The following is a 22,183-nucleotide window of genomic DNA, read 5'->3' as shown; positions in this document are numbered from 1 at the left end:
CATGAAGCTTCCGACAAACTGTTCTTGGGCTGACGTTGCTTCCTGAGGCAGTTTGGAACTTGGTAGTGAGTGTTGCAACTGAGGACAGACGATTTTTACGCGCTTCAGCACTCAGCGGTCCCGTTCTTTGAGCTTGTCTGGCCTACCACTTCGCGGCTCAGCCATTGATGCTCCTAGATGTTTCGACTTCACAATAACCGCACTTACAGTTTACCTGGGCAGCTCTAGCAGGGCAGAAATTTGACAAACTAACTTGTTGGAAAGGTGGCATCCTATGACGGGGCCACGTTGAAAGTCACTGGTCTCTTCAGTAAGGCCATTCTTCTGCCAATGTTTGTCTATGTTTGTCTATGGAGATTGCATGGCTGTGGCACGATTTTTATACACCTGGGTGTAGCTGAAATAGCCAAATCCACTAATATGAAGGTGTGCACATACTTTTCTAGATATAGTATATATCACAATATTTAATGAGTACATCATCACAATAGGACAAAGGTTGAGATCGCCCAACCCTATGGCACACTTCCAATGTTTTGAGTGAGGTACAAGGTACTGAGCCCTTAATCGATACAGTCCACACACAGGCCTAATCAATTGGACTCAATGTTCTTGCTCCCAATCTTCTCACTCCGTATGTTCTTGCCATATACAAATCCCCAATGTATTTATTTGGACAGTGAACTTTCTCAGTCATCATTATTCTGGATTCATTCATGATTTTCCATAATCATGGTAGCACCCACATTAAAGAGATTGTCCAGTACTTTTATATACTTTTAATCCAGTAGTTCTGAAAGTAGCACTCATGAGCCAAAAGTGGTCTCCGGAAATTGCGTATTACGTCACATACAGTACCAGTCAAAAGTTTGGACACCTACTCATTCAAGGGTTTTTCGTTACTTTTACTATTTTCTACATTGTAGATTCATCAAAGTAGCTACCCTTTGCCTTAATGACATATTTACACACTCTTGGCATTCTCTCAACCAGCTTCATGAGGTAGTCATCGGGAATATATACTGCTCAAAAAAATAAAGGGAACACTTAAACCACACTTCCTAGATCTGAATGAAAGAAATAATCTTATTAAATACTTTTTTCTTTACATAGTTGAATGTGCTGACAACAAAATCACACAAAAATAATCAATGGAAATCCAATTTATCAACCCATGGAGGTCTGGATTTGGAGTCACACTCAAAATTAAAGTGGAAAACCACACTACAGGCTGATCCAACTTTGATGTAATGTCCTTAAAACAAGTCAAAATGAGGCTCAGTAGTGTGTGTGGCCTCCACGTGCCTGTATGACCTCCCTACAACGCCTGGGCATGCTCCTGATGAGGTGGCGGATGGTCTCCTGAGGGATCTCCTCCCAGACCTGGACTAAAGCATCCGCCAACTCCTGGACAGTCTGTGGTGCAACGTGGCGTTGGTGGATGGAGCGAGACATGATGTCCCAGATGTGCTCAATTGGATTCAGGTCTGGGGAACGGGCGGGCCAGTCCGTAGCATCAATGCCTTCCTCTTGCAGGAACTGCTGACACACTCCAGCCGCATAAGGTCTAGCATTGTCTTGCATTAGGAGGAACACAGGGCCAACCGCACCAGAATATGCTCTCACAAGGGGTCTGAGGATCTCATCTCGGTACCTAATGGCAGTCAGGCTACCTCTGGCGAGCACATGGAGGGCTGTGCGGCCCCCCAAAGAAATGCCACCCCACACCATGACTGACCCACCGCCAAACCGGTCATGCTGGAGGATGTTGCAGGCAGCAGAACGTTCTCCACGGCGTCTCCAGACTCTGTCACGTCTGTCACATGTGCTCAGTGTGAACCTGCTTTCATCTGTGAAGAGCACAGGGCGCCAGTGGCGAATTTGCCAATCTTGGTGTTCTCTGGCAAATGCCAAACGTCCTGCAAACGTCCTGCACGGTGTTGGGCTGAAAGCACAACCCCCACCTGTGGACGTCGGGCCCTCTTCGGGCCCTCTGTTTCTGACCGTTTGAGCAGACACGTGCACATTTGTGGCCTGCTGGAGGTCATTTTGCAGGGCTCTGGCAGTGATCCTCCTGCTCCTCCTTGCACAGGCGGAGGTAGCGGTCCTGCTGCTGGGTTGTTGCCCTCCTACGGCCTCCTCCACGTCTCCTGATGTACTGGCCTGTCTCCTGGTAGCGCTTCCATGCTCTGGACACTACACTGACAGACACAGCAAACCTTCTTGCCACAGCTCGCATTGATGTGCCATCCTGGATGAGCTGCACTACCTGAGCCACTTGTGTGGGTTGTAGACTCCGTCTCATGCTACCACTAGAGTGAAAGCACCACCAGCATTCAAAAGTGACCAAAACATCAGCCAGGAAGCATAGGAACTGAGAAGTGGTCTGTGGTTCCCACCTGCAGAACCACTCCTTTATTGGGGGTGTCTTGCTAATTGCCTATAATTTCCACCTGTTGTCTATTCCATTTGCACAACAGCATGTGAAATGTATTGTCAATCACTGTTGCTTCCTAAGTGGACAGTTTGATTTCACAGAAGTGTGATTGACTTGGAGTAACATTGTGTTGTTTAAGTGTTCCCTTTATTTTTTTGAGCAGTGTATTTCAATTAACAGGTGTGCCTTGTTAATTTGTGGAATTTATTTGCTTCTTAATCTGTTTGAGCCAATCAGTTGTGTTGTGACAGGGTAGGGGAGGTATACAGAAAATAGCCCTATTTGGTAAAAGACCAAGTCAATATTATAGCAAGAACAGCTCAAATATGCAAAGAAAAACGACAGTACATTATTACTTTAAGACATGAAGTTCAGTCAATGCAGAACATTTCAAGAACTTTGAAAGTCTATTCAAGTGCAGTCGCAACAACCATCAAGCGCTATGATGAAATTGGCTCTCATGAGGACCGCCACAGGAAAGGAAGACCCAGAGTTACTTATGCTGCAGAGGATAAGTTAATTAGCGTTAACTGCACCTTAGATTGCAGCCCAAATAAATGCTTCATATAGTTCAAGTATGAGACACATCTCAACATCAACTGTTCAGAGGAGACTGCTTGAATCAGACCTTCATGGTCAAATTGCTGCAAAGAAACCACAATTAAAGGACACCAATAAGAAGAAGAGACTTGCTTGGGCCAAGAAACAAGAGCAATGGACATTAGACCAGTGGAAATCTTTCCTTTGGTTTCATGAGTCCAAATTTGAGATTTTTGGTTCCAACCGCCCTGTCTTTGTGAGACACAGAGTAGGTGAACGGATGATCTCCCCATGTGTGGTTCCCACTGTGAAACATGGAGGAGGAGGTGTGATGGTATGGGGGTGTTTTGCTGGTGACACTGTCTGTAATTTATTTACAATTCAAGGCTTAACCAGCATGGCTACCACAGCATTCTGCAGCGATAAGCCATCCCATCTGGTTTGTGCTTCGTGGGACTATCATTTGTTTATCAACAGGACAATGACCCAACACACCTCCAGGCTGTGTAAGGGCTATTTTCTAAGAAGGAGAGTAATGGAGTGCTGCATCAGATGACCTGGCCTCCACAATCACCCGACCTCAACCCAATTGAGATGGTTTGGGTGAGTTGGCCCATAGAGTGAAGGAAAGGCAGCCAACAATATGTGGGAACTCCTTCAAGACTGTTGGAAAAGCATTCCAGGTGATGTTGGGTGAGAGAATACCAAGCGTGTGCAAAGCTGTCATCAAGGCAAAGGGTGGCTACTTTCAAGAATACAAAATGTATTTTGATTTGTTTAACCCTTTTTTGTTTACTACATGATTCCATATGTGTTATTTCATTGTGTTGATGTGTTTACTATTATTCTAAAATGTAGAAAGTAGTAAAAATAAAGAAAATCCTTGAATGAGTAGGTGTGACCAAACTTTTGACTGGTACTGTATTTGCAGAAAACATAATCTGAAACACAACCAAAACATATTCTAAAGGCATGCAACAAGTTTGTAGAGTCACAAGCTTGATATCATTGCATGCTAGGAATATGGGACCAAATACTAATCTTTTGACTAAATTGAATACACTATAAGTGAATTTGTCCAAATACTTATGACACCTTTAAATGAGCGGACTACATATGTAAAGTGCATTTATTTCTAAACGTTAAAACAGGCATGTATAAAATGACCCTTAAAAAGGTGACATTCTGTTTAAAACATTTGATCTCAAATTCAAAATGCTGGCGTATACCATAAATTCCTGACTATAAGCCGCAACTTTTTTCCCACGCTTTGAACCTCGCGGCTTAAACAATGACACGGCTCATATATGGATTTTTCCCGCTTTCAATTTTTTTTCTTCCAAAAAAACACATTCTGTGACGTGCTCAGTTTTTTGGCGGCATGAAGCTTTCATTAGACCAATGAAATTGCCGAACAGGTTAAGGTCAAACAGTGACGAGAGCGACAATGAAAATGATCCAATATCGGATGAAGCAATTCTGAGGCTATTCAACTCCGACACTGAAGGAGATGACTTCAGTGGTTTCAGTGCACAGGAGGAGGAAGATGGTGACCAATGACTTTCTTGGTAGGCTACTTACTGTTTACTGCAAATTTTTTATTTTTTGTTACAAGCCGTGTTTCGTTAAAGCCTATTTATTTTTGTTACAAGCCATGTTTCGTTAAAGCCTATTTATTTTTGTTACAAGCCGTGTTTCGTTAAAGCCTGTGAAAAGTTAATTTGTTTCAATGTACCGGTAGGCACCTGCGGCTTATAGACGTGCGGCTTATTTATGTTCAAAATAAAATAAAAAAAATAAAATTCTGGATATAAATTCTTATATTCAGGTGCGCTTAATAGTCCGGAAATTACAGTAGAGCCAAATTAAAAGTTTTAGCTTCACTGTCCAAGTAAATATGTATGGGAGTGTAATTGCATATTGAACACTGAAGGCCTCCGTTGGGAACACATTCCATACATAATTCGTAGGACTCAATCAGTATGTAAATAATGGAACTACTCTAGTTGTATTGTGACATGTTCAAGTGTGCTTTGGTGTTAGGGTGAGAAAAGCTTACCATTGAAACGTATCTGTAAGTTTAGTACAATTATAAACCTAGAAGTGTGGTTGTTGAGGGAAGCTGAACCTATATGCAGTCTGGAAATGAAAAACAATTTACGTCATCAGATTAGTCACACATTCTCAATATACAAATTATTTTATTTAAAACACTATTTGGAAAAGAAAAAAAACCACCCAGAATGTCGTGTCTATTGTTCAACAAAATAAACATTCTTTTGTTGATCATCCCAAAAATGTAGCTGGCACAAAGTACAGCAGGGATACTCTTGTTGTAACCAAGCCTGGAGGGCCAGATGGAGTGCTGTTAGTTTCCAGATTTGAGAGAATCCTTGAATTACAGTATGGAGCCGAGCTCAAGGCCAGTGTAATGTAGGGCTCACCTGGGCCTGGAAAGAGGTGTCTAAAATAGCCCAGCACAGAAAGAGATAGAAGGGGGGCCTTTTTGAGGCCTTAAATGCCGCATGGCGTGATGAGGCCTTGGTAAGTAAGAAGTACAGTATGACCATGTTGTCTATTGCTGCCCCCCCAGGCACTGGCACCAACGCCTGCTACATGGAGGAGATGCGTCACCTGGAGCTGGTGGAAGGGGATGAGGGGAGGATGTGTGTTAACATGGAGTGGGGGGCATTTGGGGACGACGGCGCTCTGGAAGATCTTCGTACAGACTTCGACCAGGATATCGACGCCGGCTCCCTCAACCCCGGCAAACAGCTGTGAGTGGCAGACAGACAACTGGCCCGCCCTCTACTTCTACTATACTGTCTATTACACTGGTCCTCTCTGTCTGTTGCCCAATCCCACCTGGAAAAGATATCAACCTCCAGCTGCAATATAGATCCGGCGTGGTGTTGAAAGTGTAATTTTCAGCTTGTTAACTATCACCCTCAGCATTTACTCACATCTAGCCAGGTGTTGTTGTAAATGTGTGACAGCCTGCTGTGTGTGTGTGTGTGTGTGTGTGTGTGTGTAGGTTTGAGAAGATGATCAGTGGGATGTACATGGGTGAGCTGGTGCGTCTGATCCTAGTAAAGATGGCCAAGGAGGACCTGGTGTTTCAGGGTCACATCACCCCGGACCTCGTCACCAATGGACAACTCCAGACCAGCTTTGTCTCTGCCATCGAGAATGACAAGTTAGTAGTTTTTGTGTGTGTACAATATGTGGGCCTATCTTGATATAACTTGGTTCATGATGATGATGATAGGTAGTAAATGTAATTCATACAAATACCAAACTGAATGTTATACTTTATAAGCTGGTATGTAACTGAGGTGGTACTATTTTCCTGACAGAGACAAGGAGGGTCTGGTGAGTGCAGAGAAGATGCTGAGGGGGCTGGGCCTGGACCCCTCTGTGGAGGACTGCGTGGCCACTCGGAGGGTGTGTCAGGTGGTGTCGACCCGGGCCGCCCACCTGTGTGCTGCCACCCTGGCCGCTGTGTTGAGACAGATCAGAGACAACAAGGCTGCAGAGAGGCTGAGGACAACAATAGGAGTGGACGGCTCTGTCTACAAGAACCACCCACAGTGAGTGGGGCGGGGGGGCGCGTACAAAGTGTGTGTGTGTGTGTGTGTGTGTGTGTGTGTGTGTGTGTGTGTGTGTGTGTGTGTGTGTGTGTGTGTGTGTGTGTGTGTGTGTGCGCGCAGGTGCATGTATGAGTGAGTGCGAGTGTGTGGGGTTCCGTGCGTGTGTGTGAGTGAGTGCTTGCGTGTGTATTAGTGCGTGTGTGCGCACACGTGTGTGAGCATGGAGATACTGTACTCTGGGGTTATCTCTAACATAGTTGGGGTCAATGAAGCTGTCATTGCAGCTCCCGTCAATTCAGGATAGAACAGATGAAGTGTTGCACTTGACATGGCGCTCACTGTGTGTGTTTATTTAATACAAATAACTCCAAAATATATGTTTTATAATGTTTCTCCTTGAGCCCAGGGCCTAAAAAAAGTTTGGTCCACCAACCACTGTGGTAGGTAGATAAAAAAAAAGTCTACCAGCCACTCAGATTTTCTACCTTCCAAAAATGTTTTTGTTGTTGCTAAAATTACACCAACAAACAGAAAAAAACAGATGAACATGCTTTGTAAAGTTTCTTAAACAATAATGCATTTATTACTAGTAAGGTAGCCTGGCGGGTAGGAGTATTGGGCCACTAACCGAAAGGTTGCTGGATCGTATCGCCGACATGTCTGTAAATATAATTCTGACCCTGAGCAAGGCACTTAACCCCCAACAACAACTGCTCCCAGGGCGCAAAAGATGTCGATTAAGGCAACCCCCATCACCACTCTGATTCAGCCACCGGCACCACTCAAGGACATTCAGAGACTTGTCCCGAAGCCACTCCTGCATTGTCTTGGCTGTGTGCTTAGTGTCGTTGTCCTGTTGGAAGGTGAACCTTCGCCTAAGTCTGAGGTCTTGAGCGCTCTGGAACAGGTTTTGATCAAGGATCTCTTTGTACTTTGCTCTGTTCATCTTTCCCTCTATCCTGACTAGTCTCCCTGCCACTGCAAAACATCCCCCTTTTTATACCTGTGCACAGCGCTTCTAAAAAGGAAGCTTTCACTCAGCTCTTCACGTGTGCACAGCCCCCAGCCAGGCAGTGTTGCAGTGCGAGGTGGGATAGGTGAACCTCCCTGGGCGAGGTGGGACTAGTCAACAGCCAGTGGAATCGCGTGGCGCGAAATACAAATACCTCAAAAATGCTATAACTTCAATTTCTCAAACATATGACTATTTTACACCATTTTAAAGACAAGACTCTCGTTAATCTAACCACATTGTCCGATTTCAAAAAGGCTTTACAGCGAAAGCAAAACATTAGATTATGTCAAGAGAGCACCCTGCCAAAAATAATCACACAGCCATTTTCAAAGCAAGCCTATGTCACAAAAACCAAAACCACAGCTAAATGCAGCACTAACCTTTGATGATCTTCATCAGATGACACTCCAAGGACATTATGTTATATAATACATGCATGTTTTGTTCAATCAAGTTCATATTTATATCAAAAACCAGCTTTTTACATTAGCATGTGATGTTCAGAACTAGCATACCCACCGCAAACTTCCGGTGAATTTACTAAATTACTCACGATAAACGTTCACAAAAAACATAACAATTATTTTAAGAATTATAGATACAGAACTCCTTTATGCAATCGCGGTGTAAGATTTTAAAATGGCTTTTCGGCGAAAGCACATTTTGCAATATTCTGAGTAGATAGCTCGGCCATCACAGGCTAGCTAATTTGACACCCGCCAAGTTTGGTGCTCACTAAACTCAGAATTACTATTAGAAAAATTGGATTACCTTTGCTGTTCTTCATCAGAATGCCCTCCCAGGACTTCTACTTCAACAACAAATGTTGTTTTGGTTCCATATAATCCATAGTTATATCCAAATACCTCCGTTTTGTTCGTGCGTTCAGGTCACTATCCGAAGGGTGACATGCGAGCGCATTTCGTGACAGAAAATTTCAAAATATTCCATTACCGTACTTCGAAGCATGTCAAACGCTGTTTAAAATAAATTTTTATGCTATTTTTCTCGTAAGATAGCGATAATATTCCAACCGGGAGACGTTGTATTCATTCAAAGGCTGAAAGAAAAAAATAGAGATTTCTCATGAACGCGCATCTCCAGTGTCACTGTCCCCAGGCTGACCACTCACAAATTCTCCTGCTGTTCTTCGCCCAGAGACAGCAGACACCCCATTACACTTTCTGGCGCCTTCTGAGAGCCAATGGAAGCCTTAGAAAATGTCACGTTACAGCAGAGATGCTGTATTTTTGATAGAGATGCAACAGAAGGACAACAAATTGTCAGACAGGGCACTTCCTGTATGGAATCTTCTCAGGTTTTGGCCTGCCATATGAGTTCTGTTATACTCACAGACACCATTCAAACAGTTTTAGAAACTTTAGAGTGTTTTCTATCCAAATCTACTAATTATATGCATATTCTCGTTTCTGGGCAAGAGTAGGAACCAGTTTAAATCGGGTACGTTTTTTATCCGGCCGTGCAAATACTGCCCCCTAGCCCCAACAGGTTAAGTAGGATTCGTAGTTCTTTGACTTAGTACAATTTAATTTACCACCTATGAAATGAAACAAAACAGCACAAATTCTTTGAAAACAGCTACTGTAGAATTTGTTTTGCTATATATGTGATCATACTTGACTATTTTTATTGTGAAATTCTCGCACTGTGGAGCCCTGACCCCCGCCAACGTGGCTGGTGAAATAGACAACTTACCCGCCAATGCCAAAATCTACTCGCATTTGGCAGGTGTTAATTTTAAATCCTCCCTGAGGATTTTGGCCATTGAATGCTCAGTCTGATCGTGTGGGCATTAGGACACACATTTGAAGATATTTACATACAAAGCCCTGATTGGCTGATAGGATGGTCTAATGCTGATTGGTTAAAACCGCATTCCAGCTGGTGTCTATTCAGGAAGTTGCTACCGGCAAAATTTATGACGTTAAAATGCCTATTTTCTCTGTTCCATCTGACTGCGCAATCCACTGTCTCATCAGCCCAACCAGGCAACTTATAAACTTGATCTCCACTATATAAAGCATCTAGACATTATCTCACATTTCTTTTAAACTAACATTTTGTTTTCAACAGCTGAGATTTGTATAAACCTTGCTGTCTCTCTCTCCGACATTTGCAACATTGTTTCAACATTGAAATTGGATCTCCTGCTGTCCCATAGTAATGAACGTATCGGGAGTTGGGACGAGGCAGACAGGCAGGCAACGTTTCTCAGCCAGTCTAGATCATGAATCAGCTGGCATCTTTTTATGGATATACAGTTTAAGTCGGAAGTTTACATACACCTTAGCCAGATACATTTAAACTCAGTTCCTGACATTTAATCCTAGTAAAAATTCCCTGTCTTAGGTCAGTTAGGATCACCACTTTATTTTAAGAATGTGAAATGTCAGAATAATAGTAAAGAGAATTATTTATTTAAACTTTTTTCTTTCATCACATTCCCAGTGGGTTAGAAGTTTACATACACTCAATTAGTATTTGGTAGCATTGCCTTTAAATTGTTTAACTTGGGTCAAACGTTTCTGGTAGCCTTCCACAAGCTTCCCACAATAAGTTGGGTGAATTTTGGCCCATTCCTCCTGACAGAGCTGGTGTAACTGAGTCAGGTTGTCACGGCTGTCAAAAGGAGAGGACCAAGGTGCAGCGTGTGTGTAGTTCCACATTTTATTTACTCTGTGAAACTATGCAATACATCAAATAACTGAATAGACAAAACAACAAACCGTGATCTCCAATTAGAGACAACGAGGACCAGCTGCCTCTAATTGGAGATCATCCCAAACAAACCAACATAGAAATACAAAAACTAGAACCTAAGAACATAGAAATAGAACACATAGAATAAACCCCCCTGTCATGCCCTGCCCTACTCTACCATAGAAAATAACAGCTTACCATGGTCAGGGCGTGACACAGGTTTGTAGGCCTCCTTGCTCGCACACGCCTTTTCAGTTCTGCCCACACATTTTCTATAGGATTGAGGTCAGGGCTTTGTGATGGCCACTCCAATACCTTGACTTTGTTGTCCTTAAGCCATTTTTCCACAACTTTGGAAATATGCTTGGGGTCATTGTCCATTTGGAAGACCCATTTGCGACCAAGCTTTAACTTCCTGACTGATGTCTTGAGATGTTGCTTCAATTATATCCACAGAATTTTCATGCCTCATGATGCCATCTATTTTGTGAAGTGCACCAGTCCCTCCTGCAGCAAAGCACCCCCACAACATGATGCTGCCATCTCCATGCTTGCAAAGCCTCCCTCTTTTCCCTCCAAACATAATGATGGTCATTATGGCCAAACGGTTCTATTTTTGTTTCATCAGAACAGAGGACATTTCTCCAAAAAGTACGATCTTTGTCCCCATGTGCAGTTGCAAACTGTAGTCTGGCTGTTTTATGGCGGTTTTGGAGCAGTGGCTTCTTTTTTGCTGAGAGGCCTTTCAGGTTATGTCGATATAGGACTCGTTTTACCGTGGATATAGATACTTTTGTAACTATTTCTTCCAGCATTTTCACATGGTCCTTTGCTGTTGTTCTGGGATTGATTTGCACTTTTCACACCAAAGTACGTTTATCTCTAGGAGACAGAACGCGTCTCCTTCCTGAGCGGTATGACGGCTGCGTGGTCCCATGGTGTTTATACTTGCGTACTATTGTTTGTACAGATGAACGTGGTACCTTCAGGTGTTTTGGAAATTGCTCCCAAGGATGAACCAGACTTGTGGAGGTCTACATTTTTTTCCCCTGAGGTCTTGGCTGATTTCTTTTGATTTTCCCATGATGTCAAGCAAAGAGGCACTGAGTTTGAAGGTAGGCCTTGAAATACATCCACAGGTACACCTACAATTGACTGATGAGGTCAATTAGCCTATCAGAAGCTTCTAAAGCCATGACATCTTTTCTAGAATTTTCCAAGCTGTTTAAAGGCACAGTCAACTTCGTGTATGTAAACTTCTGACCCACTGGAATTGTGATACAATGATTTATAAGTGAAATAATCTGTCTGTAAACAGTTGTTGGAAAAATTACTTGTGTCATGCACAATGTAGATGTCATAACCGACTTGTCAAAACTGTACTTTGTTAACAAGAAATTTGAGGAGTGGTTGAAAAACTAGTTTTTATGACTCCAACCTAAGTGTATGTAAACTTCCGACTTCAACTGTATACAAACAAATGTCAATTGAAAAAAGGTAAAATGAAACACAGCTAATTTGCAGTCTTTCCAGTTTCTGTTTGAAGAGATTGTGTTGTTGGCTAGCTCCTCTGAACAACAGTGTCCTGACGAGTGAGCACGTTTTCTATGCCAGGCGAAGTCGCACCTCATTAACTAATTGTTATGGATTTATTCAAATAAATGTCACTGGAAAACAGCTTATGCAAATGCTGCTACTTTGCTCTTATTCTTGCTGCACTTTTTGACGAGACTGTAAATTAGCCGTAGTTGGCTAGCTAGTGTTGGTGTTCGTATCCTTGTTCCTTGTCAATCATTGGATCATTGGTGAAATTAGCATTATGACAATATCTTTAATTAAATCATTCAAAAAACATTATTAATGCAATTGCAGACAGAAGTTGACAACAGGAACATAACTCATGTTTCCGAGTAAGTTCTGTATCAAAGAAAAGGTCCCATGTTATTTTATTAAACCCGAAGTCCAGCCCTAGTGATGTCACTGCCTACATCATTATCTTTTACTCATGAGGTGAAATGAGTCCAAAACCATGCCTACTCATGTCACGTCCTGACCCTTGTAAGAGGTCATCTTCCATAGTAGAGTGGTCAGGGTGTGACAGGTGGTGGTTTTCTGTTTATATGTGGGCTTTTTCTAGATTTCTATTTCTATGTTTTGTTTTCTATGTTTTGGCCGGGTATGGTTTCCAATCAGAGGCAGGTGTCTATCGTTGTCTCTGATTGGAAGCCATACTTAGGCAGCCTGTTTTTCCTTTGGGTTTTGTGGGTAGTTGTTTTCCGTTTTGTCAGTGTACCTTACGGAACTGTTGGCTGTCGTTTTGTTATTTTGGTTTAAGTGTTTTCATTAATAAAAGAAAAATGAGCACTTTACACGCTGTGCCTTGGTTCCCTTTCGACGACCCTTGTGACAACTCAGCTATATAAACAAGAGTTTTAGTGTTATCTAAAAGCTTGCAGTAAATGTCAAAGTTTATTTATAGTGGAATGTCTTACTAATCTCTTATCTCTTACACTCCCCTGCAGAGTTCTGTCTTCAGTCACACATTTCTCAGACAGTTTCTTCATAAGAGGCAAAGAGCCTAGAAAAGTACTGTGGAACAATATTAAACCTCATAATGTATATGTGTTGTTAATCTGTAGTCTAGGACCCTATAAATGTAAGGAGGGAGGGGTCTTATAACCCCTCCCCTTCTATTAATACAACATAAGCATAAACAATTATTATAATACATCAAACATTTGGTACAGCCCCTATCATGACCCCTAGGTGAACCCTTTTCACTAGCAAGCCAGTACGGGAATGGAACATTTAGAATGAATGACTGGGTCGTGTCCATAGATACAGATCAAAAAGACTGAATGACTGGGTCGCGTGCATAGATACAGAACAAAAAGACTGAACGACTGGGTCACGTCTCTATCTTGTGGAAGGATGAAATAGTATGGATACATTCATCAAAATAAAGTTTTTAATGAAAATATGTCAATCATTATTGACTTCGTCTCGGGCCTAACACCCGTGCCAATATACCCTCCAAACACCAGCTTTTCGGGCATTATCACTTTTATATAGCGGGTTACCAACATATTCAAATAATCATTGACATATTTTCATTAAAAACGTTATTTTGATACATTTTTTCATTCTATTTCATCTTTCCACAAGATAGTCCCGACACAAGCCCACTCCCTAACCCAGATTAATGGTCATATTATAATCGGATCAGATCGATGTCATGATCTGGGCCAAAAACTTCATCCCAACTGAACAGGCTGAAATTCCAGGCATTTTTCGTACCCTTTTTTAAAATTTTCACCTAAAATGACATACCCAAATCTAACTGCCTGTAGCTCAGGACCTGAAGCAAGGATATGCATATTCTTGATACCATTTGAAAGGAAAAACTTTGAAGTTTGTGGAAATGTGAAATTAATGTAGGAGAATATAACACATAAGATATGGCAAATGATAATACAACCATTTTTTTTTTTATTTTTTATTTTTTTTAATCAGCTTTGAAATGCAAGAGAAAGGCCATCATTTCAGATAGGAGACTGTGTAATTTAGATGTTGGCCACCAGATGGCAGCAGTGTGTGCGCAAAGTTTCAGACTGATCCAATGAAGAATTACATTACTGCACAATATTTTGTATCAAGTCTGCCAGGAGTTTGCCCAAATGTGCCGAATTGGTCAATTGATACATTTTCAAGTACATAACTATAGAGAACATACAAAAATACAATGGTAATAAAACATTTCAGTTTACACACTCCCAGGAATGTCATACATAATAGATTATTAGCTTATGCACTAACTTTCACACATCTAGATGGCCGGGCGGGGTGGGTGTGGAGCCAGAGACAGCAGTGGGGTCAAACACTATCCCCAGTTCCTACATTTGAACATAAAAATAGATTTTATCAAACAAAACTATGCTACATGTTTTATCTCTGGGACCCTCAGGATGACAAATCAGAGCAAGATTACTGAATGTAAGTACATTATTTACCTTCAGAGGTGAATGTATCAAACCAGTTGCCGTGGTAAACGTTTTTTGTTGTTGTGCACTCTCCTCAAACAATAGCATGGTATTTTTTCACTGTAATAGCTACTGTTAATTGGACACTGCAATTAGATTAAAAATAATTTAAGGTTTATGCCTATATAAGACATGTCTATGTCTCGGAAAGTTGGGTGTTGTATAAAACGTCATTCTAGTCACTTTAGCACACGTTAGCAACAACCGTCCCAGTTTAGGGACACCCATCCCGTAGAGGTTAAATTAAGTGCTACCATTTTTCTCCTCTCCAATCTTGTGGACATTGCTACATCTCTGTGATACCCCTGGTTACACAGTCTGAGACATTGTCATACATTGTTTGGAAAATGTCCTCTAACTAGCTCTACATGGCAGATTGTTGAATAAAATGTAATTTAAACTTACTCTTCTAGTTATCGTATTTATTATTATAATCCAAATTTGTGCTGACTGATTAACACAGTGTCAAGTTTCTTTTCAGTGTGTTCCCAGAAGTTGCCATCCACAAGTAAAAAGTAGTCAGGGGGTGCGGGTGCTGACCACAGTGCACCGAGGTAAAACAACATCAGAATCATTGAGGGGGTTCAATTTATCTTGCCCGTGTACCTGTGTAGGCCTGTTTTGCACTGGTTGAAAGTTGATTGCATTCGATTTGGAACCGGGCTGCCTCCCGGGCGTGATCCAGGTTCCCCGCTCTGTCTGGCAGCGAAGTCGGCTCAAAACAAAAGTGACGTAATTAAGCACGTGTAGTAATCAAATCAAAGTTTATTTGTCACGTGCCCCGAATACAACAGGTGTAGACCTTACAATTAAATGTTTACTTACAGGCTCTAACCAATAGTGAAAAAAAGGTATTAGGTGAACAATAGGTAAGTAAAGAAATAAAACAACAGTAAAAGACAGTCTATATACAGTAGTGAGGCTATAAAACTAGCGAGGCTACATACAGATACCGGTTAGTCAGGCTGATTGAGGTAGTATGTACATGTAGGTATGGTTAAAGTGACTATGCATATATGATGAACAGAGAGTAGCAGTAGCGTAAAAGAGGGGTTGGTGGGTGGGACACAATGCAGATAGCCCGGTTAGCCAATGTGCGGGAGCGCTGGTTGGTCAGCCCAATTGAGGTAGTATGTACATGAATGTATAATATCCTCTAGGGGCTAGGGGGCAGTATTTTCACGGCCGGATGAAAAACGTACCCAATTTAAACAGGTTACTACTCCGGCCCAGAAAATAGAATATGCATAGTATTAGTAGATTTGGATAGAAAACACTCTGAAGTTTCTAAAACTGTTTGAATGGTGTCTCTAAGTATAACAGAACTCATATGGCAGGCAAAAACCTGAGAAGAAATACAAGCAGGAAATTAAAATTTTGTGGCTGTACTATTTTCAAGTCATTGGCAATGAAACACACAGTGACAAAGGATTCATTTTGCACTTCCTATGGCTTCCACTAGATGTCAACGATCTTTTTAAAGTTGTTTGAAGCGTCTATGATGAACAGAGACCGAGTGAGAAGGAAGGGAAGTTGACGTCCCTGGGATGTCGTCACTTCATTATTGCGCGCAGATGAGCGTTCATGTGAGGCGAGACATTTTTCAAAACGTGTTTCAAGACACAGGAGAGGTCGGGTTGAAATATTACTGATGTTTCATGTTAAAAATGGACCAAAAGATTGATGCTAAACAACGTTTGACATGTTTGAACGAACGTAAATAGATTTTTTTTTTTACTTTTCGCCGTGACTTTCCCTCCCGCGCCCTTCATTTTGAGTAGCCTACCGAACGCGCTAACAACACGGAACAGCATGGAGTTATTTGGACATAAATTATGAACTTCATCGAAAAAAACAACATTTGTTGTGGACCTGAGATTCCTGGAAGTGCCTTCTGATGAAGATTATTAAAGGTAAGGGAATATTGCTAATGTTATTTATGGTTTTAGATGATTCCAACATGGCGGCTATCTGTATAGCCTAGTGTATTTTTCTGACCAGAGTACTCAGATTATTGCAAAGTATGCTTTCCCAGTAAAGTTATTTTGAAATTCAGGAGAATGCAACCGTTATTCTTTGAATAACAGTTTAATACTTTAACCACGTTTTATAATGAGTATTTTTTGTAAATTCACTGGCAGTTTTGGGGGAGACACATTTTCACAACGGCACGCGCCGATGTAAAATGCTGTTTTTGGATATAAATATGAACTTGATTGAACAAAAATGCATGTATTGTCTAACATAATGTTCTAGGAGTGTCATCTGATGAAGATTGTCAAAGGTTAGTGCATAATTTTAGCTGGTTTTCTGCTTTTGGTGACGCCTGTCCTTGAATTGAAAATGGATGTGTGTACTTTTTTTGGCTATGTACTCTCCTAACATAATCTAACTTTATGCTTTCGCCGTAAAGCCTCTTTGAAAATCGGACAATGTGGTTTGATTAGGGAGATGTTTATCTTTTAAATGGTGTAAAATAGTTGATTGTTTGAGAAATTGAAATTATTAGATTTTTGATGTTTTGAATTTCCCGCCTTGCTAGCAATCCCGTCAGTGGGATTAGGTTACCCTCGATCCCCAAGAGGTTTTAACCTCTCTGGGCTAGGTGGCACCAAATCGTCCCACCTACGTAACAGCCAGTTGAATCCTGTGGCGCGATTTTCAAATACCTTAGAAATGCTTTTACTTCAATTTCTCAAACATATGACTATTTTACAGCTATTTAAAGACAAGACTCTCGTTAATCTAACCACACTGTCCGATTTCAAAAAGGCTTTACAACGAAAGCAAAACATTAGATTATGTCAGCAGAGTACCCAGCCAGAAATAATCAGACACCCATTTTTCAAGCTAGCATATAATGTCACAAAAACCCAAACCACAGCTAAATGTAGCACTAACCTTTGATGATCTTCATCAGATGACAACCCTAGGACATTATGTTATACAATACATGCATGTTTTGTTCAATCAAGTTCATATTTATATCAAAAACCAGCTTTTTACATTAGCATGTGACGTTCAGAACTAGCATACCCCCCGCAAACTTCCGGGGAATTTACTAACAATTTTCTAAATTACTCACGATAAACGTTCACAAAAAGCATAACAATTATTTTAAGAATTATAGATACAGAACTCCTCTATGCACTCGATATGTCCGATTTTAAAATAGCTTTTTGGTGAAAGCACATTTTGCAATATTCTAAGTACATAGCCCAGCCATCACGGGCTAGCTATTTAGACACCCAGCAAGTTTAGTCTTCACCAAAATCAGATTTACTATTACAAAAGTTTGATTACCTTTGATGTTCTTCGTCAGAATGCACTCCCAGGACTTCTACTTCAATAACAAATGTTGGTTTGGTCCCAAATAATCCATCGTTATATGCAAATAGCGGCGTTTTGTTCGTGCGTTCAAGAAACTATCCGAAATGGTAAATCAGGGTTACGAGCATGGCGCATTTCGTGACAAAAAAAATCGAAATATTCCATTACCGTACTTCGAAGCATGTCAACCGCTGTTTAAAATCAATTTTTATGCAATTTATCTCGTAAAAAAGCGATAATATTCCGACCGGGAATCTGCGTTTCGGTGAATAGAGGAGAAAAAAAGAAAGACGGGGGCGACCAGTCCATGCGCCTAAGCCCACTGTCCCTTGATCGGCCACTTGACAAAGGCAATAATGTGTTTCAGCCTGGGGCTGGAATGACGACATTCAGCTTTTTCCCGGGCTCTGAGAGCCTATGGGAGCCGTGGGAAGTGTCACGTTACCGCAGAGATCCTTTGTTTTGGAAAGAGATGTCAAAGAAAGCCAATAAATGGTCAGACAGGCCACTTCCTGTAAAGGAATCTCTCAGGTTTTTGCCTGCCATATGAGTTCTGTTATACTCAGAGACACCATTCAAACAGTTTTAGAAACTTTAGGGTGTTTTCTATCCATATCTAATAAGTATATGCATATTCTAGTTACTGGGTAGGAGTAGTAACCAGATTAAATCGGGTACGTTTTTATCCGGCGGTGTAAATACTGCCCCCTAGCCCTAAGAGGTTAAAGTGACTATGCATATATGATAAACAGAGAGTAGCAGCAGCGTAAAAAGAGGGGTTGGGGGGCACACAATGCAAATAGTCCGGGTAGCCATTTGATTACCTGTTCGGAAGTCTTATGGCTTGGGGGTAAAAACTGTTGAGAAGCCTTTTTGTCCTAGACTTGGCATTCCGGTACCGCTTGCCATGCGGTAGTAGAGAGAACAGTCTATGACTGGGGTGGCTGGGGTCTTTTTAGGGCCTTCCTCTGACACTGCCTGGTTTAGAGGTCCTGGATGGCAGGAAGCTTAGCCCCAGTGATGTACTACCCTCTGTAGTGCCTTGCGGTCAGAGGCCGAGCAATTGCCGTACCAGGCAGTGATGCAACCAGTCAGGATGCTCACGATGTTGCAGCTGTTGAACCTTTTGAGGATTTCAGGACCCATGGCAAATCTTTTTAGTTTCCTGAGGGGGAATAGGCTTTGTCGTGCCCTCTTCACGACTGTCTTGGTGTGTTTGGACCATTCTAGTTTGTTGTTGATGTGGACACCAAGGAACTTGAAGCTCTCAACCTGCTCCACTACAGCCCCATCGATGAGAATGGGGGCGTGCTCAGTCCTCCTTTTCCTGTAGTTCACAATCATCTCCTTAGTCTTGGTTACGTTGAGGGATAGGTTGTTATTCTGGCACCACCCGGCTAGGTCTCTGACCTCCTCCCTATAGGCTGTCTCGTCGTTGTCGGTGATCAGGCCTACCACTGTTGTGTTGTCTGCAAACTTAATGATGGTGTTGGAGTCGTGCCTGGCCATGCAGTTGTGGGTGAACAGGGAGTACAGGAGGGGACTGAGCACGCATCCCTGGGGAGCTCCAGTGTTGAGGATCAGTGTGGCAGATGTGTTGCTATCTACCCTCACCACCTGGGGGTGGCCCGTCAGGAAGTCCAGGATCCAGTTGCAGAGGGAGGTGTTTAGTCCCAGGATCCTTAGCTTAGTGATGAGCTTTGAGGGTACTATGGTGTTAAACGCTGAGCTGTAGTCAATGAATAGCATTCTCACATAGGTGTTCCTTTTGTCCAGGTGGGAAAGGGCAGTATGGAGTGCAATAGAGATAGCATCATCTGTGGATCTGTTTGGGCAGTATGCAAATTGGTGTGGGTCTAGGGTTTCTGGTGTTGATGTGAGCCTTTACCAACCTTTCAAAGCACTTCATGGCTATGGACGTGAGTGCTACGGGTCTGTAGTCATTTAGGTAGGTTGCCTTTGTGTTCTTGGGCACAGGGACTATGGTGGTCTGCTTGAAACATGTTGGTATTACAGACTCAATCAGGGACATGTTGAAAATATCAGTTAAGACACCTACCAGTTGGTCAGCACATGCCCGGAGCAAACGTCCTGGTAATCCGTCTGGCCCCGCAGCCTTGTGTATGTTGACCTGTTTAACCTGTTATGGCTAGGGGGCAGTATTTTCACGGCTGGATAAAAAACGTACCCGATTTAATCTGATTATTACTCCTGCCCAGAAAATAGAATATGCATATAATTATTAGCTTTGGATAGAAAACACTCCAAAGTTTCTGAAACTGTTTGAATGGTGTCTGTGAGTATAACAGAACTCATTTGGCATGCCAAAACCTGAGAAGATTCTGTACAGGAAGTACCCTGTCTGACCATTTCTTGGCCTTTGTCATCTCTATCCATTACAAAGGATCTCTGCTGTTACGTGACACTTCCTACGGCTTCCATGGGCGCTCAGAGCCTGGGAAAAAGCTGAATGACGTAATTCAAAGCCCTGGCTGAAACACACGAGCGCTTTTGCTAAGTGGTCTATCAGAGGACAAAGGGCTTAGGCGCGTGCACTGGCCGCTCCCGTCTTTCTTTTTTTCCCTCTATTTACCGAAACGCAGATTCCCGGTCGGAATATTATCGCTTTTTTACAAGAAAAATGGCATAAAAATTGATTTTAAACAGAGGTTGACATGCTTCGCAGTACGGTAATGAAATATTTAGAAATCTTTTGTCACGAAATGCGCCATGCGCCTTATTTACCATTCGGATAGTGTCTAGAACGCAACAACAAAACGCCGCTATTTGGATATAACGATGGATTATTTTGGACCAAACCAACATTTGTTATTGAAATAGCAGTCCTGGGAGTGCATTCTGACGAAGACAACAAAGGTAATCAAACTTTTGTAATAGTAAATCGGAGTTTGGTCAGGGCTAAACTTGGTCGGTGTCTAAATGGCTAGCCGTGATGGCTGGGCTATCTACTGAGAATATTGCAAAATGTGCTTTCACCGAAAAGCCATTTTAAAATCGGACATATCGAGTGCATAGAGGAGTTCTGTATCTATAATTCTTAAAATAATTGTTATGTGTTTTGTGAACGTTTATCGTGAGTAATTTAGTAAATTCACCGGAGGTTTGCGGGGGGTATGCTAGTTCTGAACGTCACATGCTAATGTAAAAAAGCTGGTTTTTGATATAAATATGAACTTGATTGAACAAAACATGCATGCATTGTATAACATAATGTCCTAGGGTTGTCATCTGATGAAGATCATCAAAGGTTAGTGCTGCATTTAGCTGTGGTTTTGGTTTTTGTGACATTATATGCTAGCTTGAAAAATGGGTGTCTGATTATTTCTGGCTGGGTACTCTGCTGACATAATCTAATGTTTTGCTTTCGCTGTAAAGCCTTTTTGAAATCGGACAGTGTGGTTAGATTAACGAGAGTCTTGTCTTTAAAATGCTGTAAAATAGTCATATGTTTGAAAAATGGAATTTTTCGGATTTTAGAGGAATTTTTATTTCGCGCCACGCCCATCATTGGATATTGGAGCAGGTGTTCCGCTAGCGGAACATCTAGATGTAAGAGGTTAAAGGTCTTACTCACGTCGGCTACGGAGAGCGTGATCACACAGTCGTCCGGAATAGCTGATGCTCTCATGCATGCCTCAGTGTTGCTTGCCTCGAAGCGAGCATAGAAGTGATTTAGCTCGTCTGGTAGGCTCGTGTCACTGGGCAGCTCGCGGCTGTGCTTCCCTTTGTAGTCTGTAATAGTTTTCAAGCTCTGCCACGTAAGACGAGCATTGGAGCCGGTGTGGTATGATTTAATCTTAGCCCTGTATTGACGCTTTGCCTGTTTGCTGGTTCGTCAGAGGGCATAGCAGGATTTCTTGTAAGCTTCCGGGTTAGAGTCCCGCGCCTTGAAAGCGGCAGCTCTACCCTTTAGCTCAGTGCGAATGTTGCCTGTAATCCATGGCTTCTGGTTGGGGTATGTATGTACAGTCACTGTGGGGATGACGTCCTCGATGCACTTATTGATAAATCCAGTGACTGATGTGGTGTACTCCTCATTGCCATCGGAAGAATCCCGGAACATGTTCCAGTCTGTGATAGCAAAACAGTCCTGTAGTTTAGCATCTGATTCATCTGACCACTTTTTTATAGACCGAGTCCCTGGTGCTTTTTGCTTTAATTTTAGCTTGTAAGCAGGAATCGGGAGGATAGAGTTGTGGTCGGATTTTCCAAATGGACGGCGAGGGAGAGCTTTGTACGCGTCTCTGTGTGTGGAGTACAGGTGATCTAGAATTGTTTCCCCTCTGGTTGCACATTTAAAATGTTGATGGAAATTTGGTAGAACTGATTTAAGTTTCCCTGCATTAAAGTCTCCGGCCTCTAGGAGCGCCGCCTCTGGGATGAGTGGTTTCCTGTTTGCTTATTTCCTTATACAGCTGACTGAGTGCGGTCTTGCCAGCATCTGTCTGTGGTGGTAAATAAACAGCCACGAAAAGTATAGCTGAAAACT

The 22,183-nt window shown here is 42.1% G+C and overlaps 1 protein-coding gene across 2 annotated transcripts in view; it reads left to right on the top strand.

Moving 5' to 3' along the window:
• LOC106580495 (hexokinase-2) overlaps positions 1-22,183 on the top strand; it is a 96,669-nt gene that overhangs the window by 54,295 nt on the left and 20,191 nt on the right. The window contains exons 7-9 of one of the 2 annotated variants that reach the window (XM_014161633.2): positions 5,571-5,754; positions 6,012-6,173; positions 6,334-6,567. In XM_014161633.2, the coding sequence (XP_014017108.2) occupies positions 5,571-5,754; positions 6,012-6,173; positions 6,334-6,567 (580 nt within the window). Of the gene's footprint in view, positions 1-5,570; positions 5,898-6,011; positions 6,174-6,333; positions 6,568-22,183 lie in introns of those variants that run through there. The other variant, XM_014161634.2, reaches the window with a different exon arrangement.

The sequence above is a fragment of the Salmo salar genome, chromosome ssa20, assembly GCF_905237065.1.
Source record: "Salmo salar chromosome ssa20, Ssal_v3.1, whole genome shotgun sequence".
NCBI lineage: Eukaryota > Metazoa > Chordata > Actinopteri > Salmoniformes > Salmonidae > Salmo > Salmo salar.
The sequence above is the reverse complement of the archived record's forward strand: the minus strand, read 5'-3'. Positions and strand labels throughout refer to the sequence as shown.